The sequence below is a fragment of the Lepisma saccharinum genome, chromosome 14 (genome assembly GCF_977018435.1).
Source record: "Lepisma saccharinum chromosome 14, izLepSacc3.1, whole genome shotgun sequence".
Classification (NCBI taxonomy): Eukaryota; Metazoa; Arthropoda; class Insecta; order Zygentoma; family Lepismatidae; genus Lepisma; species Lepisma saccharinum.
Window position 1 is genome coordinate 64738042 of NC_139242.1, and position 20979 is coordinate 64759020.

Genomic DNA, 20979 nt, shown 5'->3' on the forward strand with positions numbered 1-20979 from the left:
ACTATGGGAGCAATCTACTTCGGATAAGTTTTGGTTTGCAGATAAAACATCATAGCATGCAACCGTGTACAATTCAGAACGCCGAACCGAGGAAGGGGGGTTTGTGGTGGTGCGAGCCCCGAATTTCAATGGAAAAAACAAAAATGTGGAGTTTGCTACATTCTTTTCAAAGAATGGACATTTCTCAAGAGAATGAAACATGTTTCATGTTCTTGGGTGCCATACAAGTTGAATAATAAGCCAAAATGTGAAACTGTTTTTTACGAAAAATAGGTAATTTGCATTTTTGGAGGAAAATTGTTATAACTTGGGCACTATGGGAGCAATCTACTTCGGATAAGTTTTGTTTTGCAGCTAAAACATCAGAGCATGAAACGGTGGACAATTCAGAACGCCGAACCGAGGAAGGGGGGTTTGGGGTGGTGCGACCCCTGAATTTCAATGGAAAAAAAAATGTGGAGTTTGCTACATTCTTTTAAAAGAATGGACATTTCTCAAGAGAATGAAACATGTTTCATGTTCTTGGGTGCCATACAAGTTGAATAATAAGCCAAAATGTGAAACGTTTTTTTTTACGAAAAATAGGTAATTTGCATTTTTGGAGGAAAATTGTTATAACTTGAGCACTATGGGAGCAATCTACTTCGGATAAGTTTTGTTTTGCAGCTAAAACATCAGAGCATGAAACTGTGTACAATTCAGAACGCCGAACCGAGGAAAGGGGGTTTGGGGTTCAACCGTTTTCTTCTTTGTTACTTACTTGTTTTCTGATTTTACTTCTGCTTTGAATATAGTACCCTGCTTCGGCTTGCGAGCTCTGGGTTTATGGTACCAGACCGACCAGTCACTCGTAAGTCTTAAGTTAGCAAATTTGAATAACAAGAAATAAACAACTGATATCTAATTTTTACCTTGTATTTGAAAAATATACTTTAAAATCCAATAGTCACTACATTTTACAAAACCGTGGTATCAACTTTTCTTCTAATGTTGTTCTTGTGTCAGAGAATGTGATGTGTGATTAAATAATTATTTTAGCGACGCTCGTATAAAGTTTTAACAATCGTGCGAAACTCGCAACGCGACGTCCGACGGCACTACTCCTAACCGAGGAAATCTCTCCGCACCGAGAAAGTTAATGTTACTCCTTTTCTGTTACCAACCGCACTGTTCTCGTTCATTTTGCCTCACTCACCCCATTGCAACTCTAAGTCTGTGATTGGTCTTTGCATAATCACACCATGCAATGTTATGCCAATAGGATTCAAGCTCTTTCCTGCCTAGCTACTGCTTCTATTGCGCCACTATGTAAAACACGCTCACTGTAATCCAACACTCTTCCTACGCACTATTCCTGTTCCTCGTAATCACCCTTTCGTCCTACGTGTGTGTTATTTTACGTGACCCAAAGTAATCGGTCACAATCTGCCCCTCCCTGGGCAAAAATAAAAATTTCGAGTCAAATGAGCAATTTTTATTTCTGTAGGTTGGTCCTAAATGATCAGTTCTATTTACTTCCGTCACTTGACTTCCTCGGTTGGTCATTTACTTTTTGAACACTCCTCGTATAATCACTACACACGATCATCATTCCCTATCACCACATTGTTTTGGCACAATTTACATGTAAATTTGACATTTATTTTATACAGCACAAAATATAAAAGTACAAGAGATTATACAATATTAGGTAAATCCCTTATTTTCCACCATCCTTTATCCTTTGAAGTAGTACACTGTTTACCTAACAATAATTAATACATAACAACATATCAAGTTCTTATGAAACACATTTCTCTAAATACACCAATAATATAACAAATACATAGGAACCTATATTCCAATTTTTATCTAAAATATATGTATATATATATATATATATATATATATATATATATATATATATATATATATATATATATATATATATATATTTTTTATATACAATAACTCGACAACACCCGTCCTTTCATTACACTTAAAAAAAACCTAACATTCTTATCTTAAAAATTAACCTTTAAACATATTAACATTTATACAAGAAACTACACTACACTTTTCTTTTCTAATCAACTAATTACTAAATATTCTTCAAATTCTCATTGAAAGCTCTAAAACTTAGTACCTTCTAAATTCAAATTAAAAGTATTTGTCATTTTTTTTTTTTTTTTAACCTACCCTACTACATTGTAACATTCAATTTCTTACAGTACTCAATTTTCTTTTCCCTTGAACATCTCCATAACTTAAGGTTTTCTACATGTTGGTCACTTACCAACTCCTCAGTATCACAATCGAATAGATCAAAAACTCCATTTCTAGTTTGTTTCATACAATAATAAGGCCCTCTAAACAAGTCAAAATATTTAGCAATCTTTTTATCAATTAATGAACTATGCTTATGAGTCTTCAAAAATACTAAATCACCTTCTACAATTTCAGTTCTACCTACTTCTTTTTCAGCATGTTTATCTACAAATTTCTGTCTTTTTTCACAAGTTTTGACTTTCACCATTTTTAGTTTATTACTCCAGTTGACATTAATTTCATTTTCTATTCCAAATTTAGCTTTCAAATTTCCATCAATCTGTTCATTTAAATGTACTGAGACAGGAGCTTCTCCTAAAGTTTCATTTATGGAATAATTCAATAAGTTAACAATTGTACTAACATACAACGGCCAATCTTTATGCATGTCTTCACAATATATTCTCATGAGTCGGTTAATCTCCTGGTGAGCACGTTCTACTAAATTGGTTTTAGGATGATAACTACTACCGTAATATATCTCAACACCAAACTCTTTCATTTTCTGTTTGAACTGTTTACTAATAAAACAAGACCCTCTATCGCAAATCAATCTTTTCGGTATACCCAAATGAACAAAGTAACAATTAACCAGCTTATCCAGAACTTTTTCTGTAGTAGCGTTTGGTATAGCGTAAGCTACTAAATACCTAGAAAACCCATCCAACACTGTTAACAAAAATTTCTCTCTACGAGGCCCAGTAGGCAACTGGCCTTGCAAATCTACAAATACTTGCTCCCTTACGGTATTAATGACATGCATACCCAATTTGGCTTTAACAGGGTGTTTATCTGGTTTAGTTTTAGCACAGATAACACAGTCATTTATCCAATTTCTCACATCCTTTCTCATTCCTCTCCAAACAAATGATTTTATCAGTCTATTTACTACTTTATCAACACCAAAATGTCCACATTCATCATGATAAACCTTAATCACATCAGCTACAAAAATTTTAGGCAAACACAATCTCCAATTTTCCAGAAAATGGTAATTTCTAGTCAACAGAACACCCTCTTCTAGTTTATAAAATTTGTTTACATTTATTATTCTTGATCTCATAACATTTCCCTCTACATTTTCCAAAATACTAATGATTTCCTTCAATCTCTCATCTTCCCGTTGCGCCTGTTTTAATTGTTCCTTAGAAAAAGCTAAATTTTCAAGTTTCAAGTTACCAATTGTGTTAACAAACACTTCTTCTATTTCAAATTCCGGGTTGTTTCTTGACAATAAATCAGATAAATTATTTTCCACTCCTCTAACATAAGTTACTTTAAATTTGTGTTTTCCTAATTCTAATGACCATCTACACAATCGCAGATTCCAGTGTTTAGCGGAATTCAGCCATTGTAGTGCTTTGTGATCAGTTAAAACCTCAAACTCCAAACCTGATATATACATTTCAAATTTCTTTATGCAAAATAACACTGCTAGACATTCTAATTCAGTAATGCTGTAATTTTGTTCAGCTTTAGTCAATTTTCTACTTACATAGTGTATTACCTTCTTACATTCACCCTCCATTTGAAACAAATAACCACCAATAGCAACTGAAGATGCATCACAACTAATATAGAATTTTTTGTTAAAATTAGGGTGACATAACATGGTTTCATTTGCAATTACCTCTTTCATTTTATCGAAACTTGCTTGTTCTATGGCTCCCCATTGCCATTTCTTATTTTTATGCAACAAATCAGCTATAGGAGCTATAATATTGGAAAAATTAGGTACAAATCTTTTCAACCATGTGAAACTTCCCAGTAACTTCTGTATCTCCTTTTTGTTTTTAGGTTCTTGCAATTCTAAAATGCTTTTTACCTTTTCAGGATTGGCCTTCACACCATAACCAGAGATAAGGTGTCCTAGGAACATAACTTCCTTCTTACAAAATTCTGTTTTTCTTAACTTAACTGTCATTCCAGCTTCGTGCAATTTTTTCAATACAATTTGCAAATGGTTTACATGATCTTCAAAAGTACTATCAAAAATTAATAAATCGTCAACATATATTATACAAAATTCTGACACATTTCCTAAAACATGATTCAAAGCACTAGTAAAGGCAGAAATGCCTGTCGTAATTCCAAAATGTAATTTCCTAAATTGGTACATTTTCCCCTCAAAAATAAATGCCGTACATGCCTTACTATTTTCTGTAAGTGGTATCTGAAAATAACCTGCCGACAGATCAAGAGAGGTAAAATACTTCTTTCCAATGAAATTTAACAAAATCTCATCTAATTTAACTACTCTGTTTTGTTCTAGCCTTATCTTTTGATTGGTTGCACGAAAATCTACCACAACTCTTTTTTCATCACTTCGAGGCTTAGGCACTACCAAAAGTGGATTTATATATGGTGAGTGACCCAATTCTACAATATCGTCTTTCTGCCACTGCTCAATTTGTCCTCTCACTTCATTTTTCAATGCAAAAGGTACAGAATAGAATTTTCCCACAACTGGTTCATCGTCTATTAACTTGATGTCATATGTAAACTTATTACAAGTGCCCGGTCTATCAGAAAAAACATCTATTAGAGGAGACAACGCATCCAATAACTCCATCTTTTGTTTACTAGTTAATTCTTCAGAAAATTGTATTCGTTCCCGCAAATCATTTATTGTAGCATCTCTTTGGTCTGTAACTTTCGCAGTTGGCAACACTTCAGCTCTCTCAGTATATTTCAAACAATCATCTGTCACCACTCGTACGCGACTCACATTGGCTTCCTTTTCACATTCTTCCTCTTCATATTGTGTGGGTAAAAACTTAATAACGTTTCTTCCAACTTCCGTATTAAAAAACATCTTCTTTTCTTGAAAGTCTAACACCCCTTCTATTGTAAACAAAAAATCGCTTCCTAATATCACTGGTAGATTTAGATCTTTAACCACTACAAACTCCATCAATAATTCAGCTCCTCCCAGGTTAATTATAGTCACTGTTTTTCCTAGCACTCTAGATTTCTTTTTTCTTGTGTAGTCAATCAAAATTAAGTTATCTACTTTTGTTAATGAAGGTCTTGTCACCTCAGATGTGACCTTTTTCCATGTCTTCTCGGACATTATCGAAATCATACTTCCGGTGTCTACTAAGCATGTCACTTGAAGTTTATTGACCTCAGCTTTCACGCAGACTGAATGTTTAATCTTTCTTCTGTTAGTCGAACTATTCAAAATTTCTTCATTAAATGCACTATCTTCATCCACTAAATCTTCATACCACCTCACATCAATTTCACACACTTGTAATAAACTTTTTTCAAAAATCATTACAAATTCTCTCATTGCTAGTTCATTCCAATGCACCAAGTCTTGTCGATAATTATAATCATTTCCCATAGTCTTCTCATATTTATCTAAGTTATTTTCTCCGTTATCCTTCAAAAACAAACTATCTAGGCTGAGCACTTGAACTTTTTCTCTTTTTCCCAACTCTTTAATCACTCTGTTAAAGAATGTAAGTTTTTTCCAATGATCATAACTGCTATCATTCGCCACTGCAGGCACAGGAGGAACTGTACACAAAACAATATCTTCACTCTTATTCTCCAATAAGTCTACTAACTCTACGTAGGATTTCTTAAAATCTTCCTTTTTTCCTCTTTTTAAGACATCATTTGTACCTATTAAAACTAACACTTTATCGAACTTGATGCTATGTTCTATTTTCCTTAATTTTTGTAACAAGTCATCAACTTTACACCCACTCTCACACAAACCGACATATCTTCTTCCTTCTCCGTTAAATTTCACTGATCTGTTTAACACAACGTTCGCAAATCTCACTAATTGACTGTCTCCCATCAATTCATAATATCCAAGTACACATTTTTTCTCAACTTTCTCCACTGCTGTTCTTTGTATACTATTCTTGCACTGATTAGCACTAAAACCCACTTTATTATCTTCTTTCTTAAACTTATTCAGCGTTTCATCTTCCACTGATTTCTTTGATTCGAAGTCAACTATAGTTGGTGAGGTGCAACTTTTTCTTTTACTTCCATTTTCCAGTTTATTTAGTAAAATACGAAGACTATTCCCGACTTTCTCAAAATTAGGAACACATTCACTACACAAATCACTAGGAGACAATTCCTTTTGTTAACTTCCTCCAAAAATGTTTTCAACTCGCCTATTTTAGTTACTAACTTCTCCCTCAATGGAGGCTCATGAACTTCAGCTTTCACAACTAATATATCATTCATTTCTTTCTCAGGGTTATATTTACTATTTTTCACTACATCACTGTAAAGAAACGTTTGATTTACTATCGCCTGTCCGTTATCAGTTCTATTTTCGGTTCTTATTTTATCAGCCACTATCCGAGAACAATCACGTGACTCTTCCATTACTCGTTTTTTGAACGAGTACGGTTTGTGTTAAGGTTATTAAATCCTTGACCATTCACCGGTACACTTCTAGTAATTTCATTTCCTTCCCTATTTGCTAAACTATTTCTATTTTGATCTTCCTGTCTTCTCTCAAAATATTCATTTCTTCGAGGTGTCTGCGAGAAACGAGCTTGCGGTGCAAATCGCCCTTGGTAAGGAAATGACGCTGTTCCAACATTACTAGTTACACTTCCATTATTTCCAAGTGGAGTTATTCTATTTTGCCCATAAAAATTTCTAGTGTTTCTTTTGACTTCTACGTTCCTCACAGCATATCTCCCTTCATTCTGCCTGGCTCCTCTCACTTCCCCTCTTCTATCTTCTGTCATTCTTTGTCCAGAATTTTTCTGTCCAGCCCACAAAATTTCATGCCTTCTTATAATGTCTGCGGCCAAATTCAAAGTTTTGCATTTTGCTGCCAGCAACATTTCTCTTAATCTAAAAGGTAACTGATTAGCGACCAAACTAACACACTTGTCTTCTGAAAGTGAAGATTGGAGCAATTTCAACTGTCTCACATTATCCCAGTAAAATTCTTCCATCGCTTTTCCGCGTCCAGGTATAAATTTCTGCGTTAATATCTCTGTCAATTTTGTAGATTTCACATCTTCAGATTCAAACTTCCTTAAGAACTTCTTTTTGAAGTGCTCATAATCGCTGTACTTAGACTTAGTTTCTAAGAACCATAACTTTGCTGTCTTAGTTAACACAAAAGGAAGTACATGTAAATACTGATATTCCTTCACTCCCATTAAAGTTAAACTTTCTTCGAGATCTTGCAAGAATTCAGACGGTAGCAAGTCATCCATTTCACCTGAGAACTTTTTCAACTTTGTTATATCACTATACTTGATAGGGCTTTCCTTTACTTTCTCTTGCATTCTCGTTTCCTTTCTTCTATTTCTTTGTTCCTTCCTTCGATACGTCTTATTATAGGAATCGGAGTCTTCTGAGCTGGCATTCGTGGAAATATAACTTACTCCTAGCACCTTTCTTCAAACTTTCTTCATCACTTTCATCACTACGAGACGACTCGCTTTCTTCGTCACTATCACTCACTCTTTCTTTCTTAATCACCCTTCGTACTGGTAGTTTAACAACACTTCCGCTAAACTTTTCTACACTACGTCTATCTCTACGACCCCTACTTTCACCGGCAAATTTCAAAACCTTCTCTACACTTTCACCCGTCATTTCTTCATTCAAACACTAACCCTTTAAAACGCTTCACTTCTTCCTTAACCCATTACTGCCCAAATTATTTATTTTTCGAAATTTCTAGTATCCTTTGAAACCCTTTTGTAGTTTGTCTAAAATAATGCCAAAATAATGATTTTTATTTTTTTCGACCAATAGTCTTTTAGTTATAGCATGTCGACAAATGTCGACAGTGAGCACGGATGGCACCATCAATACTGAATAACAAAACCTTAATAAACATGATTATTTTACTAAATATATGGGCAGTTATTACAACGAAATTCCACATATTTTATATTTTTATTGTTTGACATTCAGATTATATTGATACATGAACATATTTACAAGAAATTACAATGCTCATTCATATTTTTACATTTGCAGTGGTACATAATAAAATTCTATCAATTATTTCTGAATTGAGTTGCTACTTTCGAACCTAACTAAATAAAAACATAATTAAATTTTGGAAATAGAAAACAATGCATACTTTGTGTAAGTGTTGCTGATCTATTTCTGTGTGTGTAATGCCTCTGAACACTGTATATGGCATCCGCCATTGCACTTCTTACATTTCTTCCTTGTAGCCTTTCCACAATGTCCACAACGTACTTGCTTGGAAACAGTTTCCAAATGATGTGATGTGCCATCAAATCGCACTTCAGGCAATACTCTGGATGAGACTTTAATGCTTAGCCTTCCTGCTAGTGGACGGTTTTTCACGTACGACTGCATATAATTCCGTACTATATAGCTCGTAAATTAGAGCAGATCAAGCCCATCTTCTTTTCCTTTAGCAGTCAGGCGGTAAAGTTGCCATGCGTTGTTCATGGAAACGTTAAGCAGATAACTTATCATTGGGCAATACCACTTCTTGTTCCTGATACTAATCCTGTAGCATGCAATGTTTTGGTCCATGCGGTCAACACCACCCATGTAATTATTGTATAGAGCAACACACGAAGGTTGAGGAACTGAAATGTATTTTTTGTCCGCATTGCTCCATCGCCTTGCATGTCCCAGAGGTGACACACCCGCGACAGTTGTTGCTACTGTAACGATGTTGTTATCATGGTAGCGTACAAGAGTAATGCCAGTACTTTTGTCTGTTAGTTGATGGTAACTTCCCCGCTCTTGTTTCCTACACGAACTAACATCCGGAAGTGGAGCATTTTCTACACGATTTGGGCGAACCGTACCAGTTCCATCGTGACCGTTTGCTTGTAAATGTTCCATCAGACGAATGGAAGTAAAATAGTTGTCAAAAAACAAAGAGAGCCGTGAACGAGCCGAAAGTTCGGATATCAAATCCATGACTACAGAGCCACGTACTCCCAATTCTGGTATTGTATTTCCCGTCGCAGCACCTTGATACGGCTCTCCTTGAATAAGATATCCAAGATGCGTCGACAATGCCCATACTTTGAAACCAAAGCGAATGGGTTTCCCGTGGATGTGCTGTCTGGCGCCATGTCTCCCATAATATGGCACCATTGACTCGTCAATTGAGAGATATGTATCACCTGGATAAAATTGAAGCCAACGCTCATTTATCTTCCCAAAACGATCAACAGCGTCTAGTTTTGAATTGTCACAAAAATGTATGTATCGCAGTATTTCTTCAAACCTATTCCTTGACATTGCTTTCGAAACACCTGCGTGATGTACATCTTCAGATAATTCCCAATACATTCTGGTTCTAGCCATTACATTGTATCCAGAAAGGAATAATATTGCAAAGAAAAGTTTGAGTTCATCCTTGCACAATGTAAATGCAGGTTTTCCCTTCTGTACAGCATACTCAATTGTAGATTGAACTATAAATTCAATAACTTGATCGTCCAAAAACGTTTCGAACAATTGTACAGGTGTGAAATCATTTTGAAGAAAGTCGGGTTGTGTGAACTCGATCGAAGGTTTGTCTCCGATGTCACTCTTTTCCCACTTACGAACTTGAGACTTTATTCTCTGATGTGAAGGTATAACTTTTACTCCAGTCTTGATTTGTTTACTCTCGATTTGAACACAACTACCTGGATCTTTTACCTGTCGACACTAAATTATAACGACGTACGTAGAAGATGATAAGAACCATTCATCGAAAGTGAACATAGCGTAAATATAACCAACATGTACTATTTATGCACACATAAAAATAACCTAATTAAGATTTAGGATAATACAAAAAAACATACCTATTGCTAGCAGCCATAGCGCACGATGCAAACACAATGCAAACACGTGTGAACAACAATGACTCCCCAAGCTCTGTGGAGGAAAACTGAAGGTCACTCTGCTGCAGTCGCTGAAGTAGTTGCCAACTCATCCACGAAAGTTATCGTTGTAAACAAATATCACAAAACCCATGAGAAAAAAATTATACTAAATTATTAAATTTTATGTCGACAAATGTCGACAGTGGGCAGTAATGGGTTAAGAGCATCGATTCTGTTATGTATTTCTCTCTCACTTTCTTCCAATTTCTTTTCAAACACTTCAACACTGTCTTCGTTATTCCTTTCTAACAAAAGTATTCTTCTTGAAATAACCTGAACCTCTTTCTCTATCTCTCTTTGTTGCACTTTCAACAATTCATTTTCACTTCGCAGAGTATCACATTTAAATTCAAGGTCACCTCGATTTATTTTACATTTATCCTTAACATTACTCAATTCTTCCACTTGTAGCGCTAATTTTCCTTCTGACTTTGCCACTGCAATTCCCATTTCTTTCTTCATCTCTTCATGCACCTCGGTACACCATTCACGATGCAACCGCAACTCTTCTCTAACACATTCCACACTAACTATTTTACTTTCTAACACTTGAAAACGCTCGATCATTTCACTCTTATCTTCTTCACTTTGTTTCACCATACATTCCAACTTCTCGTTTTGTTTTTCAATTTTCGCATCCATTTTCTCGGAGTTCACTAACAACCGTCGGAGCATTTCCATCACATTTGCATTAGTCATATCATCCCTTTTCTGATCTTCCGACACTACATCCTCCCCTACGGATTCATTTTTCTCCGCGCCACTGCACTTTGCACATCTAAACACTTTTTCCTTCTCATTCACAAAAGACTCGAACTCATCATCAGTCATACTTTCACATGATTTGTGCTTCCAAAGTTTACACTCGCTACATTCTATGCTTCCATCTTCGCTCAGCATCTTGCCACAACACTCTAAAGTAATGTCCCAGTTAACTTCAGGGGCGTCGTCTCTTAATTTAGGGGCAACAGACTTTCTTCTAGCCATTTCTTTTTTAATTTAAACACAGCACCACAACACGCAGGACAAAAAACATATCGCTCTCCTAGCTGGTCAATGCACAACGTCACGTTTCCTCCAGCTGTGATTGAGCACAACAAGGTCAACACAGATATAAACAATGCAAACTATTTGCCTCCTCTCAAACACAACGCAGTTTATCCAACTCACTAGGAAATGTAAGGCTCTTCCCCGATGAATTTAGAAAATTTAGAAGTAAATTTTGGATAATTTAGAATTTTGAAATTTAGTGAGATTAAAACTAACTATCCCGGGTTTCGGCACCAATTTCAACCGTTTTCTTCTTTGTTACTTACTTGTTTTCTGATTTTACTTCTGCTTTGAATATAGTACCCTGCTTCGGCTTGCGAGCTCTGGGTTTATGGTACCAGACCGACCAGTCACTCGTAAGTCTTAAGTTAGCAAATTTGAATAACAAGAAATAAACAACTGATATCTAATTTTTACCTTGTATTTGAAAAATATACTTTAAAATCCAATAGTCACTACATTTTACAAAACCGTGGTATCAACTTTTCTTCTAATGTTGTTCTTGTGTCAGAGAATGTGATGTGTGATTAAATAATTATTTTAGCGACGCTCGTATAAAGTTTTAACAATCGTGCGAAACTCGCAACGCGACGTCCGACGGCACTACTCCTAACCGAGGAAATCTCTCCGCACCGAGAAAGTTAATGTTACTCCTTTTCTGTTACCAACCGCACTGTTCTCGTTCATTTTGCCTCACTCACCCCATTCCAACTCTAAGTCTGTGATTGGTCTTTGCATAATCACACCATGCAATGTTATGCCAATAGGATTCAAGCTCTTTCCTGCCTAGCTACTGCTTCTATTGCGCCACTATGTAAAACACGCTCACTGTAATCCAACACTCTTCCTACGCACTATTCCTGTTCCTCGTAATCACCCTTTCGTCCTACGTGTGCGTTATTTTACGTGACCCAAAGTAATCAGTCACAGGGGGGAGCGACTACCGAATTTCAATGAAAAAAAACATAAAAATCTGGAGTTTACCCTCTCTTCTCCTGCTATTTGGGAAGAAGGTGCGAACTTTAGTATTCTTTTCAAAGAATGGACATTTCTCAAGAGAATGAAACTTGTTTCATGTTCTTTGGTGCCAAACAAGTTGAATAATGAGCCAAAATGTGAAATAAAAGTCTGTTCGGAAATGTGGCATGGATATGTTGCGGAGGGGGAAAGGTTGGTCATCAATATGAATTTCCCAGGCTTGCTCCAGACCTGTGTCAGAGTTTCCACCCAAACATAAGAGTATGAAGGTCCAAAAAACACATTCATTTCGTAATCAGCACCATGATACCATATGGTATCATCGGGCCAGTACGACCTTACTCTGATGATACCATATGGTTGGTATCATCGGAGGAGTAAAGGTTAAGCCTCTAAATATTATGTGGAAAATGCATTGAATTATCATTTTTTCTTGTCCGTATGGGAGTAGTAAGGGGACCTGTCAACAGATGGAGGGGATAAGAGCGGGTGGCGCCGTCTGATAGTTGTCAGACGTCGTAGTAAGTCATTTTGTTGGGCAAACTGAAGGAACATGGAAACAAATGTGTTCCATTGATACATACGATTTTTGTCGAATATTACCACCCGACAAAGTATCTCACTACAACATGCGACAGAAATTGCATGGACTGAAACATCCAACAATAAACCGCATGCATAAACAAGAAGAGCTTTAGACTGCAAATATGCTGCTGGAATTTTATTACTCTTCTGGCTCACTTCAACTTATTGAATGTAGCAGTGCTTGCAAAGTCTTTCTTTTATCATCCTGACGTATTACTGGTTTCACACAAGTTAACATACGTTTACAATGACATTGCAATATTCTTAGATATCAAGAAGAATCCAACCAAACTGGATATATATTGAATACTATCACGAAAAAGTGAAACATAAATCTACATTGGTGAACGTTTTAAAAATTTGCAAGTGCATACTCCCAACCTCCAATTTACTGCAACACTAGTATTGCAATGAAATTAAAGCCAGTCTATGTCCTGTCTGTTTAATCTCGTGAGAGATGGTCTCTCACTGAGTGAAGTTAATGTCCAATATTATGAAATAAAATACTAATAATAAATACGTAAATATTTTAATATGTATTTACTCGAATCATTCAATCATAACAGCAAATCACTTCCTTCAAGAATTGACTTTTCTCTGCCAGCCCTGCTAAATTTTCACTTTCCATCTACTGATTTATACGAGAGGTGGCCAGAATGTAATTTCCAATTAGTAGGTACATTGATTTTTCGCAAACGCCAAAACCGTGAAAAATGGTAATTGCTGCGAAACTATGTTTATGAATGTGCAGTGATGTCTGGACACATTTTTCACTCGTTCGAAATATTGAAATAATGCGAATTTGGCAAAAAATGCGAATTGTAGGCATTTGTAGCGATTTTTTTTAAAGAAATGTCCTAAAACAATAAAAAATTCCATGAAATCCAACATCCTTGTCTTTTCTAGGCCATGTTTGTGTACATAGAACATGCAAGTTTTCCAACATTTTACTCAAGAGTAAACTATAGAGTTATACGTACGTGGAATAATTCCGACAGCCACATTAAATCATTTATTTCCCACGATTTTTTCAACTTCTATCAAAACCATTTGCATCACAGAGCAAAGTGGCAGGGTTCTAACATGAGATCGAGTGCGTATCTACTGTCACACGGGAGCCACATCTTCGTATTTATCGCATGAGATATGTTTTGAATTACCAAGCTAAGTGTGCACTATCTGCATTTGTAATAATGGAGCTCAGTCGTTGGGGCATCTGACTACTATGCGAGAGACCCGGGATCGATCCCTGCGGGGGAGAACCGGGATGTTTTCCACCTATTCAAACTGCTCCGGTGCCCACCCAGCATCATATGAAGCTGGTACCTTGAGGAAACTTTGAGGGATAAAGGTAGCCAGGAGTGTGGTGCTGATCACATCACACCCACCTTCAGCCGTGATCAAGAAAGTGTGGGGCCCTAACTCCACACCAAAATTCCATTATCTAAAATCCTTACCTTAAAATTAATAAAGGGGTATGGAAAATAACTTTCCCAAAATAACTTTCAAATATCAAACTCTCGCGAAGAGGCATAAGCCATGTGACTTACAATTTGAAACAGTAGTTTAAAAACACCATGAAGGTATAATTTCAGATATTTGCCAGAAAATGCGCTAAAATTAAAATGTGAATTTTGGGAAAATTTTTCGGTATAATCACCACCGTTGTTCTGGCATGTGTCACAGCATGGCACTAAATTTTGTATGCCCATGGTATATGTGTCTGACAGCAAATACTGGAACTATCTCTACCGCAATGTAGCTGTCAAATCCTTGCCTTGCCAGAAACCTCTTCAGTTAAACAAAGAGATGAAAGTAGGTACATTCAAGGCCAGGGCTGTACAGGGAGTGGTCTAAGATCTCTCACCTGAAGTGATGCAAAGGGCCCGTGTGTACTCAGCTCTATGGGGTTGTGCACATTCGATTGGCCTTCCGTGAATTGTCTGCACCATCGTCTGACCATACTATCACTCACGACGTCCGGTCTGCACAACTCACACGATTGCTGGTGGCTCTGTGCCAAATTCTGAGCGTGCAATGTAGGCTACATCGCAGTCGGTGGGAGACTTTATGAGAGCTGCAATCTTTAACCTAGAACTGTCCTAAACCGGCTACATTGCAACTGTACCAGATTACAGCTACATGCCACTTCTTCCTGCCTGTATGTGTGTGTGTCGCTCTCCGACCACTAGTGCTGCGTATAGGCACCATTGGAGCTTTTTCAGGATGCCCCTCGTATATGAACTTTCAGAAGCTTTTATTATTAGTGTTCCTGTTTTTAATGTGTTGGTTAGCTAAATCAGGTACCTATACAATGCAATTCTATAAATTCCTTGCGTTAAATTTCGTCAGCATTAATGGTATAACTGCATGTTGTCAGTTTCACAGCACTTCACTTGGATATACTGTACTGAAGCAGAAATCCCATCGATAATGTAAGGAAATATGACACTTTCTTTTGTTCGATTCAGTTGTTTCACTTATATGCAAGAGTTAAGTTGTTTGCTTTACAGAGAAGAGAGAAGTAGCTTTATGCATTGAAAAATGAGTTCGCACTCATAGTTTCTGCAAGCAGAGGGTTCCAAACCTCAGTGGAAATATCAACATATAATACCGAGAATGTATAAGGAGACTGATAAATTACAAATTGTATTTCTTAATCAATCACTCTTCACTCTTATCTCATTTAGTCGTAACTTTAAAAATAATCAAGTATTTTATTTTAAACTTACTGCGTATGACAAAATTCCATAATCCTTCCTTAGCTTGTGAATTGTAATAATTTTCCAAATTCACTATTTTGCAGTTTGAATTCAAATCATAGAGAAATTAAGTCAATTTAATACAAGATAATATTGGTACTTAGCAAAACCATGCGTGGATCTGTATGAGTTTATTATTTCCATTTGCAAAAACATCGATTTAGTTTAGTTTGTAATTGTCAGGGAAAAATGTAAATTTTGTCCTGGAAAACCTGGAAAAGTCAGGGAATTTCATTTCTGCTTGTTTGTAGCCACCCTGGTAAGTCAGGAAGTTTGAATCAAAGAAAATTTTGCACCATAATAGTTGTTTTTTTTTGGGGGGAGGAGGTTATTTAAGTTTACTCTAGACTGAATTTGTTGACTCAATAACTGGCTTGTTATTTTTCCTTGATGAGATTTAATAATGGTGATAGTAAAGTGTTCAATTGCTTGCAGCTACTGTATATTATGAGTTACAGCAGGCTGTAGTAAGACTACGTAATATGGCGAATTATTGTCCAGAGATACATAGCAGTTAAGAAAAAAACATGAAATACACATGTAAAAGAAATGTTTAGGGTTGCTTCATGTTTATTATGTAAAGGTTTGCGTATTTGGCTCAGACTTAGCTATTGATATTCTTGTGTTTTGTTTTTTGTGTTAGATTGGCAAAGAAAGAAACCTTGGGTTTGACCCCTTGTGCGTCAACTACTTCAGCAAAGGAGAGTATCTGCTGGTTGGAGGCTCAAATCGCACGTGCCTTTTAATGACTCGGGATGGAATCAAACTTGGAACTGTTGGAGAGCAGCAGTCGTGGGTGTGGTGCTGTGCTGCAAGACCGGATTCTAATTTTGTTGTGAGTATTAAGGGGTAGGATTACTGCTGATTATCCATTATTTGGATGATGATATGCTTATCAATTCCCACCAACACCTATGCTTAAAAAGGTATTAATATTAGTGTGTAAGGATTCCACTCCAAGTATATGTATAAGTTTTCGAGAGTTTTGCTTTAAACTATTAAGAAATTACATCATAATATTAAAATGTCTGTTATGTATGCACAGAATCCAGTTTTTCACACAATACTTGTACAAAATAAATTGGGAACTGAATTTTGCATAATTTCTAGAATTAAATTCCATTGCAAGACCAAAATGCTGGAAAAGTATTGGCCTGTATTGGTAAACAAATTCCAAGTGATATCTATTTCATAGGATATTGGATCAGTCCCGGTTAGGATATTAACCATTTCAGCATATATTGAGCATGTGTTATTATGGCGTATGGAAACTACAGCAACAACCATTTCAGGGTTTCTGCTAAGCAGCATTTTATTGATTGACTGGTTGGTTGGTTGGTTGATTTGGTGTTTTAAGTCCACTTTATGCACAGTAAGGCTAATCGGGACTGGACCTACAGTTTAAAGTGGGATCCGAACCACTTGTACCTCCACTGGGTATCGAACCTGGGACCCCTTGATTACAAGGCGAGGACGCAAACCACTGCGCCATCGGGGAGGCCACTATTGATTGACTGGAACCCACTACTCCTTTATAAATAACTTCCCAGGGTCAACACTGCCATTTTGAGTTCCAGACAAAAAGACATGTGTATGTGTTGAAATGCTGAACATCAACGAAAGTATCAACCAGAGAAAGTACATTTTGTGGTGTTTAATTTTTAAGAAAATGATTGTGGTTATACAAACAATCTTGAAAAATTGAGGAACTCATTGTACCACTTTCAATTTGTTCCTAGGATAAATATCTTCATAAAAATTAGCCTTGGGGTCTGACTTGTGATCTCTCTCCACCTAAAGTTCGGTCTTTCACCCTGGACATGAATATTTCATCATTCATCCTCATCGTTAGGACTAACTAGCCTAAAGAGACCAAGTAATGATGTAAACATGAAAAACTTAAATAAAGTAAACGAGAAAAACTTGTTTAAAAAATTTAAAATTTTAAGTTCGAAACCATTTTTTTTTTAATTTTCAATTATGTACCATGCTATAAATACATGTAATGAACCATGTTGTTATATGTGTAGACAATAATTCACTTTAAAGAATATCACTTTTGAGTTACATTGGCATTTCCAGTTAATTGATTAGTACGATGAATCCTAGATTTGCCTGCATTCATTTTTCACCATCCCAATAAAAGATTTTCTTTCTTCTTTTTTTAACCTGGTCCCATGAAAAATGTAAAATCAATGTTCAACTGTATATAAGTCGGTGGTGTGGCCAGGGTGTCTGTGCAGATCATATTCTCCACATTCCCCTTGGCGTATTTCCATAAAGCAAGTGTCTGCAATGTAGCACTCGTAAAAAGAGAAGACCCCTTCCAAAATTTATTGGCACACTTCACTCGGTGAACAGTAAAGTGTATAGAAAACATAGATCTTATTATATATATTGCAGAACATGAGAATGCATGCCAGTGAATGTTTAAGTATTTTTATTGTCTCTTAAATTTGTCTTTGCCCTTTTGCCAGGCTGTTGGATGTCAGGATGGAACAATCGCATTTTACCAATTAATATTCAGTACAGTCCATGGGCTTTACAGGGAGAGATATGCATTCAGGTAAGATTGCTGAAAACTTGACTCAATTTTATGAGCAATTTAAATGTTCGATTGACTGATTGAAGGGGAAAATTTAGAATTTGTAAGAGTTTATGATGGCTAATAGCTAAACTAAACACTGTGTGATGCAACAGCCCTGAAAGAGCCAGGGCCTGCCAGAGTGGCATTTCACATTGGGTGATGCATGGTCAGCACATCAGATCCCATCGTTACTGTTTTCTGGCTCTCATAACCGGAGCCCACTTCTTTTTCTTTTCAAGTAGCTTCCCAATTATCCTCACGATGTTGGGTCAGTGCTAAAATTTTGGGGGCTCCTACCGGGAATTGAACCTAGGACTGCTTGCACCCAAGGCAAGAGCACTAAGCACTTGGCTACATGGGAGCCCTTTTATGAAGGCTATTGTTGACTTTTCAGTAGGCATGGGACGGATTAATATATTATACTGTATTGGTATCTGCCAATATACCCATATTGGTGTATCGGTTTAGCAGTAAAATTGCCAATAAAAAAGTAAATGTACCTTTTTTTGCACTAAAGTCAACCTGGAAAAACACATTTATTAAGTAGGTCAATGAACCATTCAGGTTCTTCAAGAGCCATTTGGAATTTTTTATCGGATCCATAGAATATCAGTTATCAATATCGGTAAATTTTATATTGGTACTTTATTGGTATCAGTCAAAATTTCGTATCTGGCCCATCTCTGTTTTCAGTATTTCAGGTTGGTAATAGTGGTGTTGGAGTGCTGTGGTGATTCAGTCAGTAGGTTTCTGACTGCCATGCAGGAGACCTGGGTTTGATTCCCAGGGTGGACAATTTCAGGTGGAAATAATTTTTTTCAATAATAACCCTGCATGGAGTGTCTCTAGGATTTGCCCAGCCTCTAGTAAATTGGTACAAAAGGGAAGGGGTGGGGTTGGCGCAGTTGGAGTATGGCACTGATCACATCACATCACCTTTACAAATCACAAATGGCCAACATTTTATTTTGAATGTGTGAGGCCCTACCTTCACACCCCCCTCCAATATGTCTTCATGGCATGATGCAAATGAGCTTTACCTTTGTAATAGTGGTGTTGAAATATTATTTGAGACACTTTTTGGAGTTTGCGTAACATGATTCTTAAACTTGGAATTCAGATTTGAAGGTAGTTAGAAGTGTAAATGCTCTTTCGAACAAATGTTAGTAGTTGCTTTTGATGCAGTTCTATGAAGTTCTTTATAAGAGAACAAATACGTATTCTCGTCACCTGCATTCCTTGTAAGAAAAATTATTGTGGTGTAATCGCATATTCCCTGTAAGAAAAATTATTGTGGTGTAATCGCATATTCCCAGTAAGAAAAATTATTGTGGTGTAATCGCATATTCCCTGTAAGAAAAATTATTGTGGTGTAATCACATATTCCCTGTAAGAAAAATTATTGTGGTGTAATCACATTTTGGTACAATTTTTCATTTTAAAGAAGTTTCAAATTTATGATGGATCTTACTCATATTGATGTTGGTAATATTGATATGCGATATAAAAACTACCAATGCACACTGTTCTTGAGTAAAAATATTTGTTATTAGTATTATCGTATGTATTGACTTTCAGAGCCTTGGAAAGTGGGAACTTCTTGACAAAATGAGGGCAAGGACTTGATGGTATTGGATTATATCATATTTAATAAATAATACGAGGTGCATCCAGAAAGTAAGTTTCCCTATTTTTTAAAAAAAAAAAAACCAACACAGTTTCAGGAAACCATTTATTGGCAACAGGTACAGCAAAGGTTCAACTATTTTTCAACATAGCAACCACCAGAATTGACACACTTGTCGTATCGTGGTATCAACTTTTGGATCCCTCTGTCGTAGAACTCTGCCACCTGTGAATGGAACCAGCGTGTGACAGACGTCTTCAGCTCTTCTTTGTTTCCAAAACTCTCACCGGAGGACAGGAATTTCTTGAGGTGCAAGAAAACGTGAAAATCGCTGGGAGCCAGATCAGGACTGTAAGGTGGATGATCAAACAACTCCCAGCCAAATTCCGTCAAAACAGCTGCTGTGCGCCGAGCCGTATGTGGACGAGCATTGTCATGGAGGAGCACAACACCTGCAGTAAGCATGCCACGCCTCTTGTTTTGAATGGCACGTCGCAATTTCCTTAGTGTTTCACAGTAATGTCAGCATTCACCGTTTCACCTTTGGGGAGGAAGTCAATGAGCAAAATGCCCTTCCTGTCCCAAAACATGGTGCACATCACTTTCTGTACCGACAGCGTCTGTTTGAATTTCTTTTTGACCGGAGATCCACTATGCCGCCAATGCATTGACTGCTGCTTGGTTTCTGGGGTGAAGTGCAAAATCCACGTCTCATCGCTCGTGATGATCCTGTCGAGGAAATCATCGCCGTCATCATGGTACCGTTGCAGGAATGTCAGTGCTCCTCCTGAACGTTCCATTTTGTGTTCGGGTGTCAGGTTTTTCGGCACCCACGTGGCACACAATTTTTTGAACAGCAGGCGCTGCGTGACAATCTCATGCAACACGGATCGTGATATCTGCGGAAAAAGGCTACTCAACTCCGTAATCGTGAAGCGACGGTTCTCTACGATGTGCTGCCGCACCAGCTCAACCAGATCATCAGTGATGAGGGACGGACGCCCACTGCGCTCTTCATCATGAACACTTTGACGACCTTCCGAAAACTGCCGACACCAGCGACGCACCATCTGCTTACTCATAATGTTCGGCCCAAAGATCTCACAGAGCTGACGATGAATGTCAATTGGCGCAATGCTTTGTGCATTCAGGAACTTTATCACCGACCGAACCTCGCATGCAGCGGGAGAAGGAATACGAGCTTCC

At 37.0% G+C, this 20979-nt stretch overlaps 1 protein-coding gene across 1 annotated transcript in view; it reads left to right on the forward strand.

The window, feature by feature from the left end:
- Positions 1-20979, forward strand: part of Oseg1 (intraflagellar transport protein Oseg1) — an 88677-nt gene that overhangs the window by 22272 nt on the left and 45426 nt on the right. The window contains exons 7-8 of the mRNA XM_083135810.1: positions 16203-16394; positions 18037-18125. Coding sequence (XP_082991936.1) covers positions 16203-16394; positions 18037-18125 — 281 coding nt within the window. The remainder of the gene's footprint in view (positions 1-16202; positions 16395-18036; positions 18126-20979) is intronic.